General features: G+C 39.9%; 2 protein-coding genes across 7 annotated transcripts in view; one reads left to right on the top strand and one right to left on the bottom strand.

Moving 5' to 3' along the window:
• Positions 1-240: 240 nt before the first annotated feature.
• Positions 241-3,531, bottom strand: AMIGO2 (adhesion molecule with Ig like domain 2). Its single transcript, XM_045555114.1, has 2 exons — positions 3,071-3,531; positions 241-2,687 (listed from the first exon to the last, which is right to left on the bottom strand). The coding sequence occupies exon 2, from the start codon at positions 2,622-2,624 to the stop codon at positions 1,059-1,061; it is 1,566 nt and encodes a 521-aa protein (XP_045411070.1). The 5' UTR covers positions 2,625-2,687; positions 3,071-3,531; the 3' UTR covers positions 241-1,058.
• Positions 3,060-27,863, top strand: part of PCED1B (PC-esterase domain containing 1B) — a 242,515-nt gene continuing 217,711 nt past the window's right edge. For 4 of the 6 annotated variants that reach the window (XR_006735993.1, XR_006735992.1, XR_006735991.1 and 1 more), the window contains exon 1: positions 3,060-3,332. The gene's annotated coding sequence lies outside the window, so the exon portion shown is untranslated. Of the gene's footprint in view, positions 3,333-18,624; positions 18,681-27,863 lie in introns of those variants that run through there. The other 2 variants (XM_045555118.1, XM_045555117.1) reach the window with 2 other exon arrangements.

Genomic DNA, 27,863 nt, shown 5'->3' with positions numbered 1-27,863 from the left:
GATATCAGAATAAAATGTGATATAGAAGGTATAAATTGGTCTTAAAGCCTTCCCCCCCTTTAAAAATAAATTCTATACTATAAGAATTTTGGAGAGAGATTTGCTACAGGGTGGTGCTTTACACAAAATACCATAATCTGAACACATAAAACATCTTAGATTTGTGTTTTTAAATAACCAAATAAAACATCAAGTCACAGATTACATATATTTGCATTAATTCAAATGTCCAAAACACAATACAGTAGGATCTCTTTAATAGTTCACATAATTTAAGATTTACATATACACAACCATATGAACGAATATTAGTGTGCTAGAACAAAGATTTAAGAAGTTACTCAGACATTCGGGTATTGACACCTACATATTTATGGCAACAAATAATGATGACTTTGAACTTTCAATGAGCTCTTTTGTACAAGGATACAGCATGGAAAGAAGACAGGTGAACAAATGTATTTTCCTTGCACTATTTATCTAACACCATATACGATGTGGCATTATCCAGGAGATTTTATCAGCATAGTCTGTTTACTCTTGTCTGAAATAGTGACTTTGGCTGAATAATTCCCAAGTCCAACTTTACTTTATAGTTTGCTGCTTGATTCTTTCTTCCATATCTTTTAAAATTGAAATAGAACACTAGTGCTTTTCTTTAAAATAACTCAACTTTGGTCCTAAGAAGTTAGCAAAGTCTATTTTAAAGAACACTAATACATGAAGTTTAGTTTTTTCTTTTAAGAATTTTGAATAAAGGGATTAATAATGTCAGTCATATCACCTCCGGGCCAGCTTTGAAAAGATCAATGGTGCTAAAGGCTAAGATATTGTTATCTAGAACTTAAAACTTTGGAAAACAACACCATTTTTCTCTGGCACACTTAGGAACCAGAGTGCTTTACCTCATTTCCTATCAACGATTTTAAGAGACCATTTGATTGTATTTCAAAAACCAAAACAACACAATTTCTGTCCTGCTGTTTATTTTGCAGACCACACACAAAGTTAAATACGAAGAGATTAAATTTTGACATCATACAAATACAGGCACAAAATTAAGCGGACGCCACAAAGGGTGTGTCTGAAAACACTGAATTGACTGAATCTGAGTCAGATTTCCCCCTTGTGGACTTTAAGATGCCCTCCGCTATAACCGTCTCACTGGGAAAGAGCCTGACTTTCCCATTCTGCCCGGCTGCAGTATCCTTCAGGGGTTCCAAAAACACCACTCTTTTACCTGCACCTGCCTTCCGTTCATCAGTGGAGGCATCACTAGCAGGGCCAGGACTGAGAATAGATGAATGGGCATTGCTTTGGTTTAGCATGTTTTTCTGTCTCTTGGTTTTACATTTGCAGGGACATGGAGTCAGATAGAGGTACAAAAGTACCAAAATGATACTGGCCACACAGGCAGCAAGAGTGGTAAAAGCTGTGTTAAATGCCTCATGAGCATGGGATCTGCTAACAGTGAAATTGCTCACATTTATTGTGACATCCACAGTTTCATTTAACAGGCGTTGCCTATTCATTGCAATACAAGAATACACTCCAGCATCCTCAAAACGAGGGCTTTCTATAACCAGAGTTCCATTGTGAAACACGTGAAAGTTTTCCATCTCTTTGTCTGGCTCCAGCAGTCTGTTATCTGGACCGACCCAGATGAAATCGGTATTTGCATTATCAGTCTTGCTGTCACAGTGGACAATCAGTCTTTCCCCGACCTGAGCCTCATGAATAAAGCCAAGCGCACGGAAGGAACCATTGATGATGCTGTCAGAGCAATTCATAAAGCTATCTTGGAGCAGCAGCACCTGATGGGAGTGCTTGGAGTCAGACCACAGGCGACAGGTGTAATCGTTCTTAAAATCCATCACTGAGCTAAAGTGCCTACGATACCAAAAGACCAGCAATGAGTACAGGGAACAGTCACAGATAAATGGGTTTCCGTGAAGGTAGATGCCTCTCAGCTGTTTTCCTGGCACTAAATTTATATGGTGCATTGGCATGGAAGGAATCCGGTTATAGGAAACATCTAAAAACATCAGTTCTGCCAGCTTGAACCTTCCAACATACAAATCCATAGGAAACTGTGTGAGAAAGTTTCCACTTAGGTAGAGTTTTTGCAATTGGGAGAGCCCTCCAAATGCTGAAGGATCGAGATAGGAAATGTGATTGTTGTAAAGTAGGAGCACTTCCAGAACCTTCAACTCTTGGAACACTGCACTTTTCACCGTCTTCAGCTTATTGGATGATAAGTCCAGACACTTCAAATTTGGAGTTGTGGAAAAACTGCCTGTGGAAATGCTAGTGATGTTGTTATGACGAATAATTAGGGTGTTCAGCTTTACAAATGGCACTGGAATCCACTCAGCATCCAGAAGACCAATTCTGTTATAACTCAGATCCAGTCTCTTAATCAGTCTGAAAAGGTTCCCAGGCACCTTGGACAGGTTTTTGTTGGTGCAGCTGACAATGTCAGTGGCACAGATGCAGGCGGTGGGGCACAGCCCCGCGGCGCCAGGGCTCACAGCCACCGTGATCACCAACAAACACAGCAGCTCCCTGCAGCCGGGTCTGACAGCTCCTGGCAGGGTGGGCAGTGTATGTAAGCGAAAAGACATTATGGTCGCCTCTGAGTCTCTTCCTGGTGTCTTTTCCACCAGCTCAGCCTCCCACCAGGGAACCTGGTAAACAATTAATATTTAAGAGGGGGTAAAATGCATAAGTTAACCACCACTAGGTTAAACCTGAAGAGTATACCTTACTGTCTTTCTAATAACTTTTGAAATGGGTTTTATTTCACAATGGGGAGCTCTAGGTTGCCTCTTTACTGTTTAAATGCGTTTCCCCCCGGGGTTATTATTCCTGCTTATAGACAAGACATTTATAGTCAGATTCTCTCAATACAAAACTGTCTCACCATCAGAAACTCAATTTTTTAAAAAGGTGCATCCTGTGTTGTTTTTTTTTTTTTACTCCCTCCAACGGACACAGAAATACACAAACGCATCCTATAAACAATTCAGCGGAAATACTTAGCGAGCCACCCGTCCAGAAAACAACTCACGGAGCTGGGCAGCCTCTCGAGCCGGGGGATAGGCCGCCGACGCGGTGTCTTCGGGAGGTCTGCGCGTCTGTCGGTCCGCGTCTGTCCCTCCTGCACCTTCCGACTTCCTTTCCCTCTCGCTCCCGGCGGGCGGCAGCCTCTCGCCGGCTCTCAACTTTGGGGAGTTTCAGGCAGCCGCGGCGGCAGCAACAGACCGGGCGCAGCCAAGCTCTCCGCTGGCTCCGGTTGGTTCTCCCGGGCTCTTCTCATTGCACGGCTGAAGGTACCGCCTGGGCGCTGCGGCCGCGTGTGCCCGCGCGGGCGCCCCGCTCCCGGAGCCGGGTCCGAGGGGCGGGGGCGCGGGCAGCGGGGCGGCCCCGCCTCTGCGCGCCCGGGAGCCCGCAGGACCTGGTTCCCGCGCGCCCGGGGTCGGGGAGGCGGGGGCCGCCGCTCCGCGTCCTCCCCCCCGCGGGAACCAGCTCCGAGGTCGCGGGACCGGGCCAGCCCGGCGCCTGGCGAGTGGCGAGGGGCGCGCAGCGCGGGAGGGGGCGGCGCAGCCAATCCGAGAGGCGGCCGGCGCCCCCGTCAGGCCACCCCGCGGCCCCGCCGCCCTCCGGACCCGCAGAACCGCCGCGCCAGCGGGGGCGGGGGCGGGGGTCCACACCCGAGGCCCAGACTCGCGTCCCCGGGTAAGGACGCGCCCATCCACTGTCCTGCCAATTGCGTCCGTACGTCCAGCCCAAAGCAGGGCAGTGGTGCGTCGGGGGAGGTGAAGGGGGAGACGCCCAGCCCCAGAGGGAGGAGTCGCACCGTTGGGGACCCACTTTGCCGCGGCCGCGTAGGTCGCGTCTCTCCCCCCACCCTGTTCACGCAGCCCTCCGACCTCAGAGCTTTGCTTTGGGTCGAGGGCCAAGGGGGCTTTATGGACGCTTAGTGCGGTTGACTTTCAAGGTTGACAAAGTAAACACAGAAGCAGCCTTACGTCTCCGCCCACATTTGGGGAGGAGGTCGGGGAGGAAGGGAAGTCGGGCACGTTTCCTCTAGTGCGACGTGGATCTCAGCTTGAGGGACGGTAGCGGGAAGGCGCAGCGGGGACACCCCTCACCTCCCTGGGAAAGTTCCATCCCTTTCCTAACTCAGGAGGCGGCGTCAGGGAAAGTGCCCAATCTGGGGAGGAGGAGGAGGGTAGCAGGAAAAGAAGGCTTGGAGCCGACTTCTGGCTGGAATGGAAAGATAGGGGTATTAACCTAAATAACAACAACAACAACAACAACAATAATAATAATAATAACAACAACAACAGTAATCCTAGAGCCAGATCCTTTTTCTTTCCTTTCTTTTCTTTTTCTTTTGAGCGTGTTCGTGGCTCGCGCCGTCCAGGGACCTTGGAGGCGGGCGGGCTCCCTACTCCGGAGCGCTGCGGTCCAGCCGGCACGGAAGGTGCGAGCTGGACAAGGCCCTTCGAAAATGAGGTAGAGGGCATGAGGCTGATGAGCTTTTCGATTAAAAATCCATTTTTGTTTAATTCCGAGATAAGTTTTAACGATGGGATTCGACTGAGCCAAATGGCCCATTTGGCCATTATATCCGGATTAAAAGAAAGAAATTACTGCCCTGGCAAAAGATGCTAACCGCAACAGAAAGAATAGTAGACCAAATTGAGAAAACAGGGCAGGGCAGATAACTTGTAATATTACTTAAAAAATAAAAACAATGACAATAGCCACCAACTTTTTCCCCTCCCAAAGCCCTCCACACTTAGCAATTTTGGATTTAGTGAAAGTTGGTCCCTACATTGTCCCAGAGTCATTGCTGTGGTAGCACAGGTCTGCCAGACCAGTGCCTAATTTAAGTAGAATTGTGGGCATTGTTAATTTTGTCAGCCTGATTGTGGAATAAAGCTGGACTAGCAGTGATAAATCAAGACATTTTCAAGCGAGGACAACTTGATTCAGATTAGCTTCAGTTTCGTGAAAAGTTAAATTTTAGCCTAGGAATACAGGCATTCCTCACTGTGAGCTCCCAAGGGAGAGGCAGAGACTGAGATTTTCTAAGATTAGGCCACACTTTCTGGGGTTCTGAAAAATCTTGGTCACTAGGTCTTCATTTTTATGAAGTTGGAATGGTTAACACAGATAAATAGAATTAAAATTACTCAGAAGAATACTTTTAAAATGACTACTAAATGACCAGGTTTTTGCAGTATTTTGCTAATATCCTATTCAAAGAAAACCATGAAGGCAGAAGAAAGACCTATATTTAATACAAAGATAGTCAAGAAGAATAAGTGAGTTTTAAAAAATGAAAATGGAAAGGTTATGTTTTTATAGCTGCAGGCAAGTCTTATAAACATTATGGAGAGATTACACACATAAATAAGCTAAATGCACTCAAAATCCACAGACAAGGCTATTTATCCATTTGAAGACCTGATTTGGGGGTTTTAACACATTTGTGGAGGGGAAGAAAGTTGTGAAAGGGTTGAGTTTACTACCTCAGAAAAGAGACAGGTAAGAGTTGACTTTAACAGTGTGATATAATAAGGTAAAATGTGACCTTATTTTGTGGAGGGTAACATTTTTATCTTTCTAGCATTCTTTCACCTCTTTGCCTTCTTCTAATCATCTCTTCTTTCTACTAGAAGGTAAATTCCGTGAGGGCAGCAATTTTATCTGTCTTGGACACTACTCTATTCTCAGCTTCTAGAACCCTGGCTGACACATCAATACATTTTTGATGAATAAACTGATGAATGGGGAACCTATTCAAGGTGGTTAAGGTATGATTTACTCCACCTGAATCTGCTGGTTGCTCTCCTGCTTCTTTACACCTCAAAAATCTGTCTGAAAGATGTAGGGAAAAGAAAGGGAAAGAAGAGCCCTGCAAACATTATTTGAGTCCTGGATCCAGTAGTACCTGAAGGCCACACACTTTTTTATTTCCGTTTACATTGTACTTTCCACCTCTCTTGTCTTTTTTTTTTTTTTTTGCTCAAATTATTCTGAGTTGTGCTTATGTCACTTGTGACTGACAAAATCCCAATACATACAATGAGGGAAATAATAAATATGTACTGAGCCATTATTATGTGCCAGACACATGCATTATTTTATTTACTGCTCACTACAACCGTGTGACTTTATATAATTCTATAACCCAGATGGTAAACAACTGTGTTCCAAATTATTTGGAAATGAAATGGGATGCAATTATCTCAAGGTTCTATTTGAAGGATTTAGATTAAACAGAAGAGAGATGTTTCTGCCAGTGTGGATCCAACCTAGAATGGGTTGCCAAGACAGATGGTTGAGTTGCCTTCTCAGGAGTTTAAAATAGGACAGATATTCTTCTGGTCTCTTCTACATGACATAATCTATTGGTATTTTTGTCCATTCAATAATGTCTCCAAGGGATAGTAGAAAGTGACTTGACAGTTGAGATAATTCTGAATCTAGTGTGCTGATCTGGATGTGGTCATGTGAGTGTCTGGCTGGGTTTGGAAGTAACTTCTCCCTCTAGGCAAGCGATTTGAGGAGATGAAATCTCAGGGGTTCTTCTAGCTTTGTGATTTCCAGATTTTCTCAGGTTATAATCAAAGACTTAAGGAATTAGAGACATAAGAAATTGTTATAACACCAGTTTGATGATTCTAAAGTCATTTTTACCAATAACACTTTAACAGCACTTTATGTCACATTCTTTATCTCATTTGATTCCAGCATGCTTCCTGTAATCAGGTGTAATTAGGACACTGGCAGACATCTGTTGTGTCCTTTTTGTAACCTGAGGAGGCACATTGGGTGTTCTTTGGAGATGGAGTTCACTGGGGTCGCTGGCTCTACAGGCACGCAGGAGCTTCCTGCAGAGGTCTCCTCACTCCGGTGGGCAGCACCCTTAATAGTGGTTTTACAATGTGAATTAAGCCTTAGCCCACAGGAAACACATACCTTTGCCCAGCAACTCTAGAAGTGCACTCAACTCCTTGTCTTGGCCTACTCCAGTTGATTTTTGTAAATTGCCCAAGATTTGTTATAGAACCAGATCTCTCACCCAATCCTGTGTCGCTCACAGTTTGAAGACATATTTTCAGAGCAGACTCAAACTCTGGCTCTTGTACTCTCTGAACTCCCGGTGTGCACAGGGTGTTTGTTTCTCTGGATGCCCCCTTTACTTGACTAAAAATGGGGGGTGGTTACTTGGGGAAGTACTACATGTCCTCCCAGGAAGAGCTCACAAGGGGCAACTCTTTAAGCAATTCCCGTTCACCCATCTAATCATTATATCTCTTATCCTCATTGACATAGGCTAGATGATTTTTTGGGTTTTGTTTTTAATTCAGTTGAGATAAAATTCACATAACATAAAATTCATCATTATTCCAAAATGAACAATACACTGATTTTTAGTATACTCACAATATTGTGCAACCATCACCACTAATTTTGGAATACAGACGTTCCTCGACTTACGATGGTATTGCATCCCAATAAGCTCATCATAAATTGGCAATATTATAAGTCAAAAATGCATTTAATACACCTAACCTACTGAACATCATAGTTTAGGCTACCCTACCTTAAATGTACTCAAAACATTTATATTAGCCTACAGTTGGGCAAAATCATCTGACATAAAGCCTATTTTATAATAAAGTGTTGAATATCTCATGTAATTTATTGAATACTGTACATATGATCATATGGGTACTCAAAGTACAGTTTCTACTGAATGTGTAACTTTGACACCATTGTGAAGTTGAAAAAGTCTTAAGTTTTCAGTTTAGGAACCATCTGTAAGATGAACTGAACCATCATAAGTTGGGGGCCATCTGTGTTTTCATCACCCCCCAAAAAAGCCCCATACCCAGCACTTCCATTCCCCTCATCGCAGCCCCAGGCAACCACTAATGTACTTTCTGTCTCTATGGATTTGCCCATTCTGGATGTTTTGTATAAATGAAATCATACAATATGTGTCTGGCTTTTTTGTGTCTGACTTCTTTCACTTATCATGCTGTTTTCAAAGTCTGGATGGAGTTTTTTAGCTAAGGGGGTTGCCGACCTGGTTGAAAGCTCTGCACAGTTAGTTTAGCTGTGCTTGAACTTAGAATGTGGCTGGGGGGGCCCAAAGTCCCATTTACCCCAAGTCTTCAATTATAAAAGTATTAAACCTCTATGTGATTACAGAAACCTACCAGTATTATGAGGCGAGGAGATCTAAGATCTTGTTTTTAACAAAATCCTTTAACCTGTTTATAAACCCCAAGAGTTAATTGAGGATACAACAGTTGATTAGTTCTAAAGTTCCTTTCAACTTCAAAAAATTAACCTGATTTTCTCGTAACAATGTGTCCTCTGTTGTCCAGGTCCGAGGAACACAGACTATTACAAAACTAATTAGTGCAACTGTGTGTTTATTTTCTTCATCTGCCAGTTAGCACCGCACTGGACAGACACAAGCTCCTCCTCTCTCTCTCTCTGATGAATAGTGCCAGTCCCATTGCTTCTTCAGGAAAAGTAACATAAGGCAAGTTCTCTATAGCTGGGAAATCGCTTTAATCTATCAAGTGATTGGGTATCACATGTTCATTGTAGCATTGCTTCTAACGGAAAAAATGAGCACAGGGATGTGGGTAAATAAATTACTGTACGTCAATCTGGTGTCATACTATATTGTCATTAAAAAGCAATATGACGGGAATATCTGGTGACATAGCAAAAAATTACAAAATGGTGTGATTCCGATTTTTGTAAAAGAAAAAAATATGAGTGTGAATTATATGGTATGTGTTGAAGACCATCTGAAAGAGGATATACCTACGTCCTAACAGTGCTTTTAACATATTTCTTCTCTTTCCTTATTAGTATATTCGATTATTCTACAATGCTTTTGTGATAAGAAAAAATACCATGAAAACTTACAATTGTTTAAAGTCATGTGCATCAATGTTTCTGCTTAGTTATGATTCCTACTTCATTATCAGCTACTGTAGTTTCAGAGAGCAAAACCCTCTTCTGGCTTCTCAGGCAGGAAGTGACTCTGACCTCCCCTGTTTTGTACAATACTTGCCGTCATGTCTTAACACCACAGTCATTTATTTGGCAAAATTGACTAAGGACCTACTGTGTGCCAGGCACTATTCTTTAGTCTGATCATTACAGCAATACATAAATGTTAGGATCGCAATACATAAATGCTATACATAAATACATTAATGCTTGGATAGCCACACAAACCTGACTAAAATGAGGCAGTTACCTATATTTTATTGGCCAGTTGTTCATATTACCAGGTTTGGGGCTCAGCATTCTTGGTTGGGATCAACTCTCAACAGCCATGAATCTTTCTCTCCCAAGGCACATTTTTAGGCCAGCCTTGATGAAGGGGCCATGGTCCCCTGCCCATGCCACCTTTTATTTTTCAATGAGAAACAAAAATAAAAATAACAACTAAAAACTTTTTTTCTGAATTAGTATTATATGTGCTTATTGTAGGAAAATTGAAAGGTATAGGAAAAAGATAAAGAATCAGAGAATGCCATTCATAATCTCGCTGGTAAATTGCAGTTTCTGCTCAAAGGATAATTCCATTGCAGTGAGAAACCTGAGAGATTTGCAAAAGGATGATTTTTTTTTTTTGCTATAATTATGTAATGAGAGAAACAAGCATATCTTTTTTTTTAAATCTTCAGCATTAGGAATGAAATAAGCAGATAAAAATTTGCTTTAAATTTAAATTTGCTTTAAAAAACTCAGTGTGTTAAAATCATGCACCTAGCAGTATGATCTTATATGGTAGGTGCTCTAATTCAGGGTCCTCAATCCATGGTGAGTTGTATAATTATTTCATTATATATTAACAATGTAACAATAATAGAAATAAAGTGTACAATAAATGTAATGTGCTTGAATCATCCCAAAACCACCACCTCCCCACCCTAGTCCATGGAAAAATTGTCTTCCATGATAACAGTCCCTGATGCCAAAAAGGTTGGGGACCGCTGCTTGCATTTTGCTCATTATTAGCCTGAAGAGATCATCTAATTGAATTCCTAAATGCTATTGTATCCCTCAAAACTGGGGTTAATTTTATCTCTCTGATAAATACAGATAATATTTAACCAACCCAGTTTAGAGAACTATATGAAGCATTCAGTTTCCTGTTTTATGTCCTTTAAAAAATTCGATTTCCTGTAGAAGTAATTAATTTGTCATAGCTGTATAAAGATGAATTTAATTATTCAAAATAATATCTAGTTTGAAGGAACCATTACTCACCAACAAACATTAACACAAAAGAAAATAAAACCGAGAAAGAAAAGAATAAACTGTCTCCACTATGCAGTCAGCACTATTGCAAATACTCAATTATTTTGAGCAAATACATGGCCCTCTCTGGTGGATACTTTATGGGTAATTTGCTCTGGTAATTTGACCTTTCAGTTTGTGATAGTGAAAAGAAACATCCCGTTACTATAAGAGAAGAACCTCTGGAAAGGTCCAAGAAAGTGGTCTTGATAATAAAAACTACCGGTTATTGTGTCCTCACCATATACCAGGCTTCTCATTTAATTCCTACAAAGGGCCTAAGGGATGGCCATTAACACCCCTGTTTGCTAATGAGGACCATGGGGCTTAGTTGGTTTTTATAACTTGCCCAAGATTAGTGGTGGAACCAGATCTCTCACCGAAGTCTGTCTTGGTCTAATTTCATACTTAACAATTTAACTCTAATGCTTCCCATTTAAGGAGTAGCCGGGTCAGCCATAATTTAAATTCCATTCAGCAAATATTGTTAGTCCTGGCCACACTCCCAGAGCCATGATATGGTTGCTCTCCTCTAGGAATTTGTAGTGTTATTAGAAGTAACTATAGGATACGACAGCATAGAATTCAATTCCAAATTGGATATAATCAAGAGCCAAAATATGTATGGAAAATATGCAACAGAAAATATGTATTCTGGACTTCAAAAATTCCAAATACATGAAGAACTTTAGATCTTGCTCATTTTGTTGACAAAGTATCAGCTACAGCAAAGCGAATTGTATGCAAAATAAAAATACAATCTGGGAGAAACTATTAAATGGTCAGAGATGAAAATTATCTCTCAGATTTAAGCAATGATAACATGAGCCCTGTGGCTCATCTTATCCATGGCATTAATAACACAGAATTATAAGCAAGGAAAGTAGTATCCTTCTCCTGGCACATACCAAGGATCTGAAACACCCTCTAATTAAATGCTAAATGACAATGTGCAATAAAAAAAAAAAGCAATGTAGAAAATAGAGCATTGAATTAAGAATCAAATCCCTGGGTTTTGGTCCCAGAATGTCCATTTATTAACTGTGTGACCTTAGGTAAGTGACTCAACCTTTCAGATTCTCAGCTTCCCCATTTGTAAAATGGAAATGCAGTACCAATTATATACACTGTTTAATTCCCCAAGGTTGACCGAGATGAGACATGTGAAAAGGGCTTTGATGTAAAAGAGTATTGCCTTATTGCCCTTGTGCCTTGGACATGGTCTGACACAGCACAGATGTTTAACAAATGTTTGCTGAACCTAATGGCTAGGTTTATGTACAAAATAAATAGAGCTGGAGAGGTGTCTCACCACAATGATGTTTGTACTAATTATGTGGCTCCCTCGAGCCAGGCTGTGCGAGAGTACAGCAGGTCCTCATTTGGCCCAGCTCTGCCTTATTCTCGGTGGTAGTCTGTCAGCTGCTGCAGACTGGAATGAGTCCACTGGTCTGCGTGCCTGGACTTCTCAAAACCCCAGGGGACTCAAAGGTAGTGTGTTCTGGGGACAACCACAGTGGAGACCTTTAGTCAGGAGTGATGGTCAGCAGTCTCAATACACACTGGAGAGTACCCAAACGCGTTTTGAACAATAGGGAAAGCCAAACAAAGCAAACAACAATAATAATAATAATCACTCTCTCCAGAGAACAGTTTTGACATGCTGCTATTTGCCTCTTGCATTGTGACAAAAATACATGGCAGGAAACCAACATAGGTTTCCTTGGCAGCTATTGTGTAGAAGAGGTCAGGTGCAAATCTGAGCACGTTGCTGGAGGATAAGTCTGCTCACTGACATTTCCTACTTCATGGAAACAGCAGGATGGTGGAAAACATTCTCATTGTGGCAGTTATCCACATTTATGTCAAAGTAAAATTTTCCATTCATTTAGTATTTATTAAAACTACGGGACATCTAAATTCCTCTTTTCAAAATTCTCTTTGTTGGGAAAGCACTGAGAACCTTGGCTCCTTGGCTATATTTTTTGTGTGTGCATGTGAGCCAATTTCTATAATATCCTTGGCTCTATTTTTAGAAAGAGAATATGCATTGACCCAATGCGCATTAAAATGTTTGTTTGTCAGATGTGCCTGGGGGAAGCTGGATGTGAGCTCTACAGAGAGGGCCACATTGATAATGTTAACATAGCCCAGGTTGACAGGTGCAGAAACTTGAAATTTTGGGTGTCCCAGAGTTAATTTGATACATGGAGAATAACCTAAAATATAAACCAAAAGAATATCTACCTATCAATTTATAGCAAAAATCAAGTGGATCAGAACTTGATGTTGGCCTAGTTATATTCTCTGGGTATAAGAAAACTTTGGGAGGCCAAGTTTATAATCATAAATATGTTTGGTGAGTGTGAAATAATAAAGAAAGTAGTTTGCTTGATGAGTTTAATGTTTAGTGGTATCAAGCTATTTATTGTACATGGTGAAACGATCGACACAAGAGAGATACATCTGCCAATAAGACCACATACTCAGATTGGCTGGATATGGTACTGTCATCCCTGGACAGAAGGCACCAAGCAGTTAATCAGTGAAGTCTTAATACAAAAGAAATACGACTGCATCATGATTCTGCCCTAATCAGAAAATTGCCCTTTCTATGAAAGACAATCTCTCCCCTCTTCCTTTATCAGTACAATAACAGTCTACAAAGGCAGAACAGCATCATAAATATGGTAGAATTGTGATCATGCACAAGAGAGCAAATGGACAAAAAGAACGTAGAACTCGTTATCAGAAAGACATTATCAGAAAGCTGAGGAACCACCTGGAGAGAAAAGCCAGTCCCGGGAAGTAAGTCAGTTATAATTGTTTTTTTAAAGTCTGGGAAGCTCTCCTGTTTCTATATTCCTGAAGAATTGTACAAGACAGGTGTTAATTTTTCCTTAAATGTTTGGAAGAATTATTGGTAAGCTATCTGGGCCAGAGGTTTTCTTCTTTAAAATAAAGTGCTCAATTTTTTAATATGTATTTTTAATAATATTTTTTAATAATTATTGATATTTGCTATCTTGTCTTCTGTCAGCTTTGGCAAATTATATTTTTCAAAGTTTGCCTATTTCATCCAAATTATTAAAATTATCAGCATACAATTGTTTTTAGCATCCTTTTATTATCTTTTTTATGTTTGTGTGATACAACTTTTTCATTGCTGTTGTTACAAATTTGCTTTCTCTACTTTTTATCAGTTTTGTTTAGATTTTATTAGTTTTGTTAGTCTTCTTGAGCAACTAACTTTGGCTTTGCTGATTTTCTGTTATATGTTTGATTTTGATTTCCTTGATTTTTGCTTTTATCTTCATCCTTTGTTTTCATATGTTTGATTACTGTTCTCTACTTTCTTAAAATCAACACTGAAACATTTATTTTTAGCCTTTTTTTCCCTAATGCATGAATTTAAGACTATATATTTCTTTCTAAGCACCATTTTAGTTTTTTCCCGTAATCTTTGCAATGTAACATTTTATTATTCAGTTTAAAATACTAATTCCTGGCTTTTTCTTTTTTATCCCATGGATTATTTAGAATATATCGTTTAATTTTTTAGCACTTTTTTTTCTATTCTTGCTATTCATCTTTAGCTTAATTCCATGGTGGTAAGAGAAGACATTCTGAAAGATTTCAATATTTTGAAATTGTTGAGACATTTTTAATATTACAATGTATTGGTTTTAATAAATGTTCCTTGTACACTTGAAGTAAACAAGGTCATTAGTAGGTGCAATTTTACATACATGGCATTAGATCAGGTATGCTAATTGTACTGTTTATATCTTCTGTATTCTTACCAATATTTCCTTTTTTCACTTATTCTGCCAGCTATTTGAAAGAGATATGCCTCTCATGTGATTGTTGATTTGTACATTTTTTCTTGTCCTTCTATCCAGTTTATGTTTTTGAAGGTATATTATTAGATACATAGAGGTTTAGGATTGTAATATTTCCCTCTTGGATTGACCTATTTGTAATTATGAACTGCTTTCATTGTCTCTAATAATGTTTCTTGTCCTTAGGTTACTTTGTCTGATACTAGTATAGTTAGACAGCTTGGGGTGGGGAGTTAGTGTTTCCATGGTTATTCTTTTTACATTAAATATTTCTTTTTCATTTTTTTATTTCAGAATATTACAGGGGTATAAATGTTTTTATATGAATTACTTTTGCACAGTTTGAGTCAAAATTATAAGTTTGTCGATCACCCAGATAGTGTACATTGTACCTGTTAGGTGTGAATTTACATATCCCCTCCTCTCCCCTTCTGCTTGTTCTGTTGACTTTTATTACCCTATGTGCACAAGTGTTGATCATTTGCTTCCAATTTAATAGTGAGTACATGTGGTGTTTGTTTTTTCGTTCTTATGATACTTCACTTAGGAGGATGGTCTCCAGTTCCAGCCAGGTTGTTACAAAAGGTATTATTAGTTCACCATTTTTCTAATGGCTGAGTAATACTTCATGGTATATATATACCACATTTTATTAACCCACTCATGTATTGATGGGCACTTGGGTTGTTTCCACATCTTTGCAGTTAAATTATGCTGCGATAAACATTCACGTGCAAGTGTCTTTTTTATAAAATGTCTTTTTTTCCTTCGGGTAAATACCCAGTAGTGTGATTGCTGGATCAAATGGTAGGTACCTACCTTTAGTTCTTTGAGGTGTCTTTGTACTGTTTTCCATAGAGGTTGAACTAGTTTGCAGTCCCACCAACAGTGTTCCTTTCTTTCTGCATCCATGCCAGCATTTGTTGTTTCGGGACTTTTTGATAAAAGCCATTTTCACTGGAGTTAGATGATATCCCATTGTGGTTTTGATTTGCATTTCCCTGATGATTAGAAATGTTGAGCATTTTTTCATATATTTCTTGGCCATTAATCTATCTTCTTTTGAAAAGCTTTTGTTCATGTCTTTTGCTCACTTTTCAATGAGGTTGTTTGATGTTTTCTTGTTGATGTGCTTGAGTTCTTTGTAGAGTCCAGTTATTAGCCTTTATCAGACATAGCATGCAAATATTTTCTCCCATTCTATAGGTTGTCTGTTCACTCTGTTGATTGTTCCCTTGGCTGTGCAGAAGCTTTTTAATCTAATCAGGTCCCATTTAATTATTTTTGTTGCTGTGATTGCCTTTGGTGTCTTCTTCTTAAATGCTGATATCCAGAAGAGTTTTTCCAAGCTCTTCTTCTGGAATTCTTATAGTTTCATGCCTTGGGTTTAAGTCTGTTATCCATCATGAATTAATTTTTGTGATTGGTGAGAGGTATGGATCCTGTTTCAGTCTTCTATGTGTGGCTATCCAATTTTCCCAGCACCATTTATTGAATATGGATTCTTATCCCCCATGTATGTTTCTGTCTGGTTTGTCAAAGATCAGATGGCAATATGAGTGTGGTTTTATATCTGGGCTGTCTGTTCTGATCCATTGGCCTATGCCTCTGTTCTTGTGCCAGTACCATGCTGTTTTGGTTACTATAGCCTTGTATTAATAGTATAGATTGAAGTTTGGTAAAATGATCCCTTCCTATTTGTTATTTTTGCTTAATATTGCTTTGGCTATTTGGGGTCTTTTCTGGTTCTATAAAAAGTGTAGAATCATTTTTTCTAGGTCTGCAAAAATGATGTTGGTATTTTAATAGAGATTGCATTGAATCTGTAAATCATTTTGGGCAGTATAGACATTTTAACAATGTTTATTCTGCAGATATGAGCATGATATGTTTTTCTGCTTGTTTACATCCTCTGCAATTTCCTTCCTCAGTGTTTCATAGTTCTCCCTATAGAGGTCTTTCTCTCCCTGGTTAAATAAATTCCTAGGTATTTTATTTTCTTTGTTGCTATTCTGAAAGTTATTTAGCCTTTGATTTGAATCTCAGCTTGACTATTGTTGTTATGTAGGAATGCTACTGATTTGTGTATATTGATTTTGTAACCTGAGACTTTGCTGAATTTATTTATCAGTTCCAGGAGTCTCATGGCAGAGTTTGGGGTTCTCTAGAAATAAGATCATATTGTCATAATCCTAGCACTCTGGGAGGCAGAGGTGGGAGAATTGCCTGAGGTCAGGAGTTCGAGACCAGCCTGAGCAAGAGCGAGACCCTGTCTCTACTAAAAAATAGAAAGAAATTAACTGGACAACTAAAAATATATAGAAAAAATTAGCTGGGCATGGTGGCACATGCCTGTAGTCCCAGCTACTCAGGAGGCTGAGGCAGTAGGATTGCTTGAGCCCAGGAGTTTGAGGTTGCTGTGAGCTAGGCTGATGCCATGGCACTCTAGCCCGGGCAACAGAGTGAGACTCTGTCTCAAAAAAAATAAATAAATAAAAAGATCATATTGTCAGAAAAGAGTGATACTTGCCTCCTTCTTTCCCTATTTGAAATCACTTGATTTCCTTCTCTTGCCTGATTGCTCTGGCTAGGACTTCCAGCACTATGTTGAACAGAAGTGGTGACAGTGGGCAACCTTGTCAGGTTCCGGTTCTAAGTGGGAATACTTTTAATTTTTCCCTGTTCAATATGATGTTGGCTGTGGTTTTGTCATATAAGGCTTTTATAATATTGAGGTATGTTCCATCTATGCCTATTTAGTTAAGAGTTCTTACCATAAAAGTGTGCTGAATTTTATCAAATGGTTTTTCTGTGTCTATTCAGTTCTATTTATGTGGTGAATCGCATTTATAGATTTGCGTATGTTGAACCATCCCTGCATTTCTGAGATGAAGCCCACTTGAGCATGGTGGATTATTTATTTTTTGATGTGCTGCTGAATTCAGTTTGCTAGGATTTTATTAAGAATTTTTGCATCTATATTCATAAGGGATATTGGTCTGTAGTTTCCTTTTTTTGTTATGTCCTTTTCTGGCTTTGGTATCAAGGTGATATTGGCTTCATAGAACGAGTTAGGGAGGATTCCATCCTTCTCTATGTTATGAAATAACTTCTGCAGGATACGTGCCAATTCCTCCTTGTGTGTCTGGTAAAATTTGTCTGTGAAACCATCTGGTCTGGGACTTTTTTTTGTTGGGAGATTTTTTATTGCTGCTTCAATTTTGTTACTTGATACTGGTTTGTTCAGGAGTTCTGTTTCTTCCTGATTGAGCCTAGGGAGGTTGTATGTCAAGAATTTGTCTATTTCCTCAATGATTTCAAATTTATGTGCATAGAGATTTTTATAGTATTCAGAGATGATATTTTGTATTTCTGTGGTATTAGTTGTAATATCTCCTTTTTCATTTCTGATTGATCTTATATTGCTACTTTCTTTTCTGTTTTTGGTTAATCCAGTGAGAGGCCTGTTGATTTTATTCATCTTTTCAAAGAACCAACTTTTTGTTTCATTAATCTTCTATATAATTCTTTTATTATCAATTTCACTTAGTTCTACTCTGACTTTAGTTATTTCCTTTCTTCTGATGGGTTTTGGATTGCTTTGCTCTCCCTTTTCCAATATGTTATATTGTTGATTTGTGATTTTTCTGTCTTTTGGAAGTAGGCATTTATGGTTATGAATCTTCCTCTTATGACTGCTTTTGCTGAATCTTGGGTTACCTCTGACCTGCTGTCTTCACTTGTTCCCAACTGTGTGTAGTGAGTTGAGTCCCTTAGCTTACTCTCGGTGATAGTGGGTGGTGCTTGTGAGTACAAATTTGCTGCTTCCTGTTTGCTTGAGTTGGGAGGCACTATGCTTGCTTATGGGGTTGTTCCTCCGTCACTGATTGATGTTTTCATGGAGGAACCAGCTGCTGTGCCCATGATAAGCTCTGGTCTCTCAGGTGGGGCATACAAATGCCCCAAGCTTTAGGAGCAACTGTGTAGCTCCCAGGGGCTTTCTTGATCTCCACCACCACTGAGGTGGGGGGAGGAGCAAGGCAGTCATGGATAGGTTGTGGGAGACTGAGATGCTTTGCAAAGCCTCAATGGGGCTCAGAAATTGCTTTCCTCGCCACTAGGGGGAGCTGCTGGTAGAAGGGTCAGGACAAGCTTTCCAAACTGGGAAAGCTATTCATGGGGGAGGGGCCTAAGCACTTGTATGCTAAAGCCCCAGGCTGGGTTCTTTCCACTAGTAGCACAAGGTTTCTGTGGGGAGGGGTAGGCACTCCCCAGCTGGCCACTCCTTGGACCCACACACACCATGTAAAATTAAGTCAGTAAATGCTGTAAAGGGCATGCAAATTGACCTCCCTGTCAGTAGGAGGTGCTTGCCAGAAAAAATAAGGTGCAGTGTTGTTTTTGGGTCCTGTGGCTGGCTCCAGTCCCTCAGGGGAAGCACTGGAATGCTCCAGGTGGTGGTTGGGGCCCTGGAACTTCCAGGTGAGTCCTTATTCTCTGCCACAGCAGAGGTGGGTGGGGGAATGCAGCTGGATGGGGCTGGGTTGGGTGAGCTTGCCCTCAGGATCTACAAAAGCTGGCAAGGTAGCTGTTTTGGTAGGGGACAAAGGTCAGCTCCCAGCTTCTGGGCAGAGCTGCCCATAAGGGACTGAAGTGGCCTCATTCAACCAGGACGTCTGCTTGTGGAGGCAGGTCCGACTAAGATTCACAAACTAGCAGTCTGCTGTGGGCCTTGCTCCTCTCCCCCACCTCTGCTCCACAGTCTCCCTCTGGCATCTGCTGGCAGGCAGGAGCTCAAGCCAGCTGAGCTCCCCCACAACTGTGCCATGAGCTGGAAGGTTCCCTGCCCAGGATCTCGGCCTGAGATGAGAGTGCAGGCCTCCCATTGGGGAAAGGGTGCCCCATGAGCATGTGCAGCTAGGACTTACACTGGACTGTCCCCTAAGATCTGCTCATATGGGATCCCTTGCCTCCTGAGACCAAGAAGATCAATCTCTGACTGTGCCAGGGAAAAGCATGCTGGTCCTGAGTCACCCATGGGGTTTCCAAGCAGGATCAAGGTCTCTCCGCCTAGGGGTGGGCCCTGCTCTGACCCAGCCGCTGGGCAAGCAGCAGCAGAGAGGGAGCTCACAGTCTGAGCACTCCTCAGTCCCCTGTAGGAGTAAAAGCCTGAGCTCCACTCTGTGGAAGCCTGGGGGTGGTGGCTCAGTTATCTTTCTTTGTAGCAATGGCGGTAGGCAGGGGAAAGAGTCTGTATGGAGGAATGCTAGCACTCTGGTTGTCTCTGACCCTCTCTCTGAGAGGCAGTCTACCCAAAGTGCCCAGGCTCTGGCATCACGCAGATCACCCAGGACCCACTGGACCCCTGTGGCTTCTGAAGTTTGGGCTGGAGTTAGGAAATGTCTGTATGGGAACAAGCAAGATGAAACCTGAGGAGTTGAAGCCCACTGGGGAGGACAAAGGTGCCCAGAGGGTGGAGAAGCAATATGGCACCTGCTGTCCTGACGTGGAAAGTGCTGTGGCAGGGCTGGGAGCCTGGTGCTTGTGCCCTGTCCACAGGAAGCTCCCAGCTCACTGGCGGCAGCAGCCTCTGGGCTCGTGTGGGCAGAAAGTTGGTCCAGCAGCTCAGGAACTCACCAACTTTCAGAGATTCCAGGGAGGGAGAAACAAACCATTCCAACTACCCTTCTTGCTGAACTCCAAGCCTTCTGGGGTTAATCTTTGTTGAACCTTGTTCCTTCTTGTTCTGCTCCACAACTTTTTCCTGTGGAGTCTCCTAAGGGCTCTGGCACCCTTCCTTCAGTCCTATAACCTATCTGTGTTTGTCTGTCTGTTCATTTTTTCTCTTTTATCTAAAACTTCTCCTTCTTTCTGAGATGCTCTGGCAGCTGTTCTGGAAGCTGGCTGGTGTCTCCAGCCAGCCATCTTGCCACCAAAACCTTTGTCATGATTATTTAAAGAATAGAGTTGGGTTTTGTTTTTGTTTTTGTTTGTTATCTAATCTGACAGTCTTCTCCTTAAACTTTAGTCCATTTATTTCAGTGTAATCACTGACATAATTGGGCTTATTGCTACCATCTTATTTTTCATTTTCTATTGAGTTCCTTTCTTTTATATTTCTTTCTTGTTATTTTGTGTCCCTTTTTTCAATATTCCTTGCCTCTTCCAGATTACTCAAAACTTTTTTATTATTCAGTGCTTTCATTCTAATAACTTATTAGTTATACATTATTTTTTAATTCTGATAGTAGTTATCCTAGAGATTGCAACAAATATCCTTGACTTATTGCAGAATTATACAAATTATTATTTTTACCAATCCTCTGGTCCTATTAGACCCTTAAACCTTTAAATGATTTACCCCTCCTGATTTTGTTCTTCTTGCCATGCATATTAGTTCTATATATATTTTATACAAATGATATTACAGATACTGCTTTGTACAATCAGTAGTAATTTACAAATATCTGTATCTTTATCCTTTCCAAGGTTTTTACTCCTTCCTGCGTTTCCATATTTCTGTCTGGGATTATTTTCCATCTGCCTGAAGAACATCCTTTAGTTTTTGTGAAAACAACTTTATTCCATCTTCATTTGTTGAATGATTTTATTACAAGATATAGTTCTAGGTTGGCAATTATTTTCTTTAAGCACTTAAAGTTGATAATTTTGTCTTCTAGCATCTATAATCTCTGTTGGTGTCAACTGTGAATCTTACTGTTGTTTCTTTGAAGATAATGTCTTTTTTTCTTCTAGCTGCTTTTATGATTTTTCTCTTTCTCTTTGGTTTTCAATAGTTTGACTATGTTGTGGTTATCTGTAGTTTTTTTTTATGTTTATCTTGCTTATTGAATCTATGTATTAATGTCTTTGTCTTTGGAAAATTCTTGTCCATTATCTCTTTGAATATTGTTTCTCCTCTATTCTCGCTCTCCCTTTTGGAACTCCAATGATATATATTAAATAGGTGAAATATTTTACATGTATCATGTGCTTGCTATTGTTTCCATCCTTTTTTCTATTTGTGCTTCAGTGGTGGATACTTTTTATTTACCCGGTTTCTAGTTCACTGATCCAGCTCACTATTCACTAATTATTCTGCATACAATCTGCTGTATAACTTATTCATTTGGGTTCCTAATTTCAGATATTTTTAGACATTTAGAGTTCTAAAATGCCCATTTGATTTTTTAAAATAGATTCCAACTTTCTAGTGAAATTCTCCTTTTTATTCATCACTTCACTATATTCTTTTTCATCTTAATCATAAGTATTTTACATTTGTTTTCTGGCAACTTCAATTTTTGGCCCTTCTGTGTGTGAGACAGATCTGAGAAGCTTAGTTTCTTGCTCTGCCTCAAGCCCTTTTTATTTTATGTTTATGTCCCTAGTCAGGAAGCATTTATACAGACACTATACTTAATGACTCAATTTAAGAAAATGTTTACAATAAGTAGGCTTTTCTTGATTCTGAACCAAATTTTGTCTCAGCGAGACCACATCTTCATCTTGGGGAACAGAAGCTGGTGTCTAGGCATTTCTGAGCAGTATGCTAGTGCTCCAGCTTGCTAGGCTCCTAGAAGACCCATTTCTACAGCATCACACCCCATCATTAGTCAAACTTTTAGAATTTTAGGAATACCCTAGTGTCACTGCTATTTAGAGATTACCTCTGTCTTATATTGGGCATTGCATAAACATGATCTAATAATATAAACATTATCTGAGCTAATTAGGCTAACTTTGATTTCACAGATTGTTCATCTTTAAAATTGATGTTGCTTTATCTTTAGGACTAAAGGATTAATTATTTATCTTCTCTGCCAATATATGTGTATATTAATAAGTAGTAATTAATATATACAGATGTTCACATAAATCAATTCATCTATATTTGTTTAACTTTCTCTCAATCTTGTCCTCTTATGCTCATTGAGGGCAGAGGCAGTTTTCTTGTATCTTGCCACTCTCTGTAGCACCTAGCACAATATCTTGCATAAACATAGCCTGGGCTCAGCAAGTCTGTGGATTGGATTCAACTGCAAAATCTATCCATTGATTTAAGAGAAACCAATATTTAAAAATTACACTCTTCATTAAAAGGGTCTAACAGATATTACTTGCTTCATGTAATAATTATCTGCTTTTGAGACATAATTTCTTTTTAATGAATGCTTTAATTAGCTTCTATTATATATATTAGAAAATAAACTTGGAACACAGCCACTATGTAAGTTAACTATGCTAGTTTAAAATATATTTGAGATAGAATTTGATTATTACCAAAAATAGATATGTAAGTTTGTGTAAGATAACTTTAATAGCAAGGTCAGGTGACAATATTGATTTTTCAGTAAAGTACTGAATATACTCAGTCGAATTCAAACACTTGCTGAATGGTATTTTGCAGTTTTCAAAAAGCATTATTATTTAGCTCCTCCATTGATCCCCTTAATAACTTGATGGATTAGGCAAAAGAGGCAAAGACACAGAGGATTGTGGAGGCGAGGGACGTGCCCACATTCACATTTATGTTGGCAGAGTCAGGACCTGAACTGAAGTCCCCTGATGCCTACTTCAATCCTCTGACTTTCTGTATCCACTAAAAATGCCTAAAATAACTCATAGGTCTATAAAGGTAAATGTACCTGTAGAAAATACAGCCCTCAAAATACATAGTTTAATTACAACTTCTTACATGATCAGCCTCTAAAGAATCCAAACACATATGAGCATCTGCCTAGAGCAAGCACAGTGACACTGTTTCCTCACGACTGGAAGCTCACATGAAAGCCACACCTAAGTGGGGAAGGGAAGGCAAGGCTGATAATATTTTGTTTGTTTTAGTCCTTCTGCGTAGTTTTTGTTTCCAGGCACTGGACTGAACTTAGTTTTCAGAGCCAGAAATTATCACTGTTTATGTATCTAAATTTATTAATACTCTACTTTTAGAAAGTTCTAGGTATAATAGATTCCAAGAGTATTTTAGGAACTTCTTAGTGGCAAAGTCTGAATTGTGGTTCAGTGAAGAGCCAACAAACACAAACACCAAAGAGCAACTGGTAAAATAAACTTTTGGAGGATATGAGACTCTTCTGAGTCTCATACAGAGAGGTGCAGTCTCATTACAGAATAGGTGCTTGCTGAAGTTAATTGAATGAATGAATGAAAAGTACCTCAGTCCTTAGCTCTATTGTCTCAGTTTACCCAAAGATTCTTTGTGATGGCTGTGCTACCATTACAGCAACAGTTTATTTTTCTGTGAAATTTGTAGTAGAAAGAAAGAAAGGATGGAGAACCAGAAACCAAATTTTTATCCATGTTGCATACATTATCATACTTGGTTTTGTGCCATAGCAAACAGAGTCCTGCCCTCTCTGAGTTAGGCTTGCCCCATGCCACCCCATGAGGAAGGAGCATTGGGTGTGGGGTGATAGCTGACATGCTTTGGGGTATTTGTGCCACCTCCCCAACTCCCATGTCTGAGAACTGTTGTTCACAGGCTCTACTGGGAAGAACAGGCCTAAGTGGCCCTGACCCTACCCCATGTCCACCTTGCCCCATTCTGATTAGACCAGGGGCAGACCTGTGGACCACAGCAGCCAGACTCTCTCATGATGTTGAGCCACGTTACAGAAATTACAGTCAGCAGCTGTGGACTGCAGCTGAGAGCTCCCGTCCAATGCAGGCTGAGGCTGATGCCTTGCAAACCAAAGTCAAGTACAACCAACTTAAGAGCAAGATTATAAATTATCACAGGAAGCCAAAGTCTATGGTGAGAATAAATTAGATATGCTTTTAAAAATGAAAGAAGAGAGTCAACAGAGAAAGGGTCAAAAACAAAAGAGAGAAATAAAGAAACAGAGAACAGAGACCAAGTGACTTGAGTTTCTGATTCCATTTCCCAGCTTTGGCCACTATGAAGTCCAGTTGGACTTTGTCTCCTGCTCGTGGGTGCCTGTAAAATTGCTGGCTTTATCTTCACAGTTAACTCCTCTTTTTAATTTGAGTCAATTTGAATGAGATTTGATTCCTAGCAACCAATCGTCTCTGACTAATGGACTTCTCCCTTCTCCCCTGGGCACCCAGTGCTTGGTTTGGCCCTTCTCTGTCCTGTCAGGAAAGAGAGGGATCTGAAAAACTTCACACTATCGAATCTAGAGTTTTCTGACTTTTCCGGTGACATTTTAGAAGAGCACAGTGGTGAGAAGGCCGTGTGAGACACTAAGGAATAACAATTCCCAATACCATTTTGGGCATCAGTTGTGACCTATTTCAGGAGGAGCATAAGAGCACTTTCTATTATCAGTAGCAGATTATTTATTCTGCCTAAAGGGATACTAACAGCTACATATTACTCTTTTCCTGCCCCCCCCATACACTATGTACCATATAAACTCTTCTATCAGTCGTACATGCCTTGAAAACAGGGTTACGTCTCCACTGTTGCAACACTCTCAGCACCTTCATACAGTGTCCTGCAGTTAAAGCATTCATTTGAATGGATACATGTCCTACATAGAATTCGAATCGATAATCATTCTCCCCATTCTCATGAATATTTTGAGAAATTCTGGGCTGAAAATCTAGATAACACCTTTTCAGAAACCTTCCTTTTCCCTTTTGCCACTCCTCCTGGACTCCGTGTGCCCTTGCGCTTCTGTGAGCTCTGCTAGGATTGTTTGAAGAGCGTGAGGAAGACAGGAAGTCAGTATTACCTTTTACTTAGCCCAGAAAAAAAAACTTAGAGGTGTCCCAGTCAGATTCAGTGGTGATTAAAGGAGCCCGATATCAGCCACTGAAGGGGACTTTTCAAGCTAGTGCAACCTCCCATTCCATCTGGGCACTCCCAACATCAGCCCACAGCTTCTTAGGCTCAAGCCCAGCCCATGCCAGTCATAAATACACCTTTCCAGTGAAGACCCAGCAGGCAGAGAGCACATTTGCGTCAATGCATGTATAGGTGTACAAGCCCAAGGACTCCAAAAGGCTACACCGTGCAGTGTTCAGCTACTTACTTGGAACAAGGGCCATTCTCACAGATTCATCTAAGGCCAATGAGGGAGCGTTAATGGAAACTCCTGAATCCAGAACTATTCATAAATACTGTTTTAGAAAATTATTTTCATTCATAAAGGAGGGCTGGTTCTGACAGACTATCATTAACATTTTATTTCCCTTTTCTATATTATTAAAGGCAAGAGTCATATTCAGAACACTCAAAAGTCATATATGGAAATAAGAGAAGATGATGTTTTGGCAGGTTTCGTTCTCTATCATATTATGTTCTTGTCTTTTCTGGTAAACATTCCAATTTTACAGAATGAGTCATTGTTAATGTGGAAGGTAGCTGAATCATCCCTCTATCCATCAATTGTATATTTGTTTTCTTTTTTCTTCTATGTGCTTATCGTTATACTAAAAAGATATTAGGGATTCTTCCATTTAGAGCACTTCTCCCCTTCTATCATTTTGTTTGGTTCACAAGTAATATAGTAAAGCTATCATTAACTTTGTGTTAGTTCAGATTCCTATTCAAAATATTCAGTCAAAAAATCGAGTCACATGTAATCTTCCAGTATTTCAAATCTGATGCCTCCCATACAGGAGGTAAACATAACATCTAGAAAAAGTAAGACAGAAAGGAAATATTTTCTGGCCCTCAGAAAGACCAGTCAGACTTTAAGAGTTGACTTTAAAAGTTATTTGATCATCTTTTTTCAAATATGAAGACTCTAGTTTACTCCATCTTAAATATGATAACCTAGGATATTGTGTTCATTGTAATATGCTAACTTCTTGGGAACATCTTTGATTATTTGAACCATTTGGTTTCAAGGAAAAGACATGTAGACAGTCAGGAACGAAATATTTGGAACCAAACTATGATTTTGGGGTGGGGGACGGTCAGGAGCACTGACCTGTATTCAAGAGAACCGAAGGCTGGTCACTGTGGTGTCACCAGTGAGCTGAATGGCTATTGCTTGTTGGGCTTTTTATCTGCCTCAGTTTCCTCTTCAGTAAAATGAGATTCCTCCAGTGCCTAAAATCTCATTCTAAAACTCATCGACTGATCCTTTTCTTATTATGTATCTCTTGACCCAAAACTTGTGATACAAAATCTTCCTGATAATTATGTGTTTAACAATCTACTAAGTAACCAGTATGTGTTACATTCAATAATCATCATTAGCCCCCTAATCCTCCCCATTCTAGCTATATGGAGACTATATTGGGAAAACTATGATTTGAAAGAAAGATTTGAGTTTGTTATGCATTATTTCTAGGAGAAGAACATGGAGAAATAATTTGTCATAGACAATAGCTTCTATCTAAAGCATTATGATATTGACCTCCAAGTAAGAAAAAATATTGCTGTTACCAAATTATCCTTTTAATACATCCATGTTATAGATTCCTAGGCTACCTGCTCATTAAAACACATGGTCTACCAAAATCATATTTTAGCATCACTAGCTTTTATATTTTTTACTTTTTTATTATTTCATTTTATTTATTTTATTTTAGAATATGATGGGGGTACAAATGCTTTGGTTACATATATTGCCTTTGCACCACCTGAGTCAGAGCTACAAGTGTGCGCATCCCCCAGAGAGTGCACACCGCACCCATTAGGTGTGAATTTACCATCCCCTCCTCCCCCTCCCACCTGCCAAACACCGATGAATGTTACTACTATATGTGCACATAAGTGTTGATCAATTAGTACCAACTTAATGGTGAGTACATGTGGTATTTGTTTTTCCATTCTTGTGATACTTCACTTAGAAGAATGGGCTTCAGCTCCATCCAGGGTAATATAAGAGGTATTAGTTTACCATTTTTTATGGCTGAGTAGTACCCCATGGTATACATATAGCACATTTATTTAATCTACTCATGTATTGATGGGCACTTGGGTTGTTTCCACATCTTTGCAATTGTGAATTGTGCTGCTATAAACATTCAAGTGCAGATGCCTTTAATATAGAATGTCTTTTTTTCCTTTGGGTAAATACCCAGTACTGGGATTGCTGGATCAAATGGTAGTTTTACTTATAGTTCTTTGAGGTATCTCCATATTACTTTCCATAGACATTGTACTAATTTGCAGTCCCACCAGCAGTGTATGAGTGTTCCTACCTCCCATCCACTCCAACATCATTAGTTTTAAATACTAGCAATCATCTGAATGCTTAGAAAAGTCTGGTGAGCATGATTACCTGTGGAAATTTTCAAATAGAATGTGTCCAAAAATGTAAGTATGTTAAAGGGTTTTCGACGTGCTTTGCCATTTTTTTGTGCGGTTTCACATCATGTCTTTACTTGTAATAACAATAACTGGTGCAAAGATAATAGACTATGCTACCATTCATTCCCCTCACCCCCACTCCCAGTATTATACAGTTTTCCAATCAACATGCTGCCAGTCTGCAAGGCATCTTTGTGATGTCAGGAGATTCTAGATTTCCTTTCAGGGGCAACACATTGTAGCATTAGGTTGAACCATAAAATTGCCATTTTTGGTCAGAAATGATTTACTCCTAGCAGTTTCATATGGAGCAAGCTAAAGGGCCTTCCTTGGGTTTGAATTCCAGGCCTGAGAGTCACCTGTGTGTCTGCTCATGCCAGTTACTTAACTGTTGAGCCTGGTTTGTGAAATGG

Source organism: Lemur catta, chromosome 6 (genome assembly GCF_020740605.2).
Source record: "Lemur catta isolate mLemCat1 chromosome 6, mLemCat1.pri, whole genome shotgun sequence".
Lineage (NCBI taxonomy): Eukaryota > Metazoa > Chordata > Mammalia > Primates > Lemuridae > Lemur > Lemur catta.
This window is presented reverse-complemented; position numbering and strand designations above follow the sequence as displayed.

Bases quoted from the DNA above. Each gene is read 5' to 3' on its own strand.
- AMIGO2 (XM_045555114.1), bottom strand. From the start codon at position 2,624: ATGTCTTTTCGCTTACATACACTGCCCACCCTGCCAGGAGCTGTCAGA.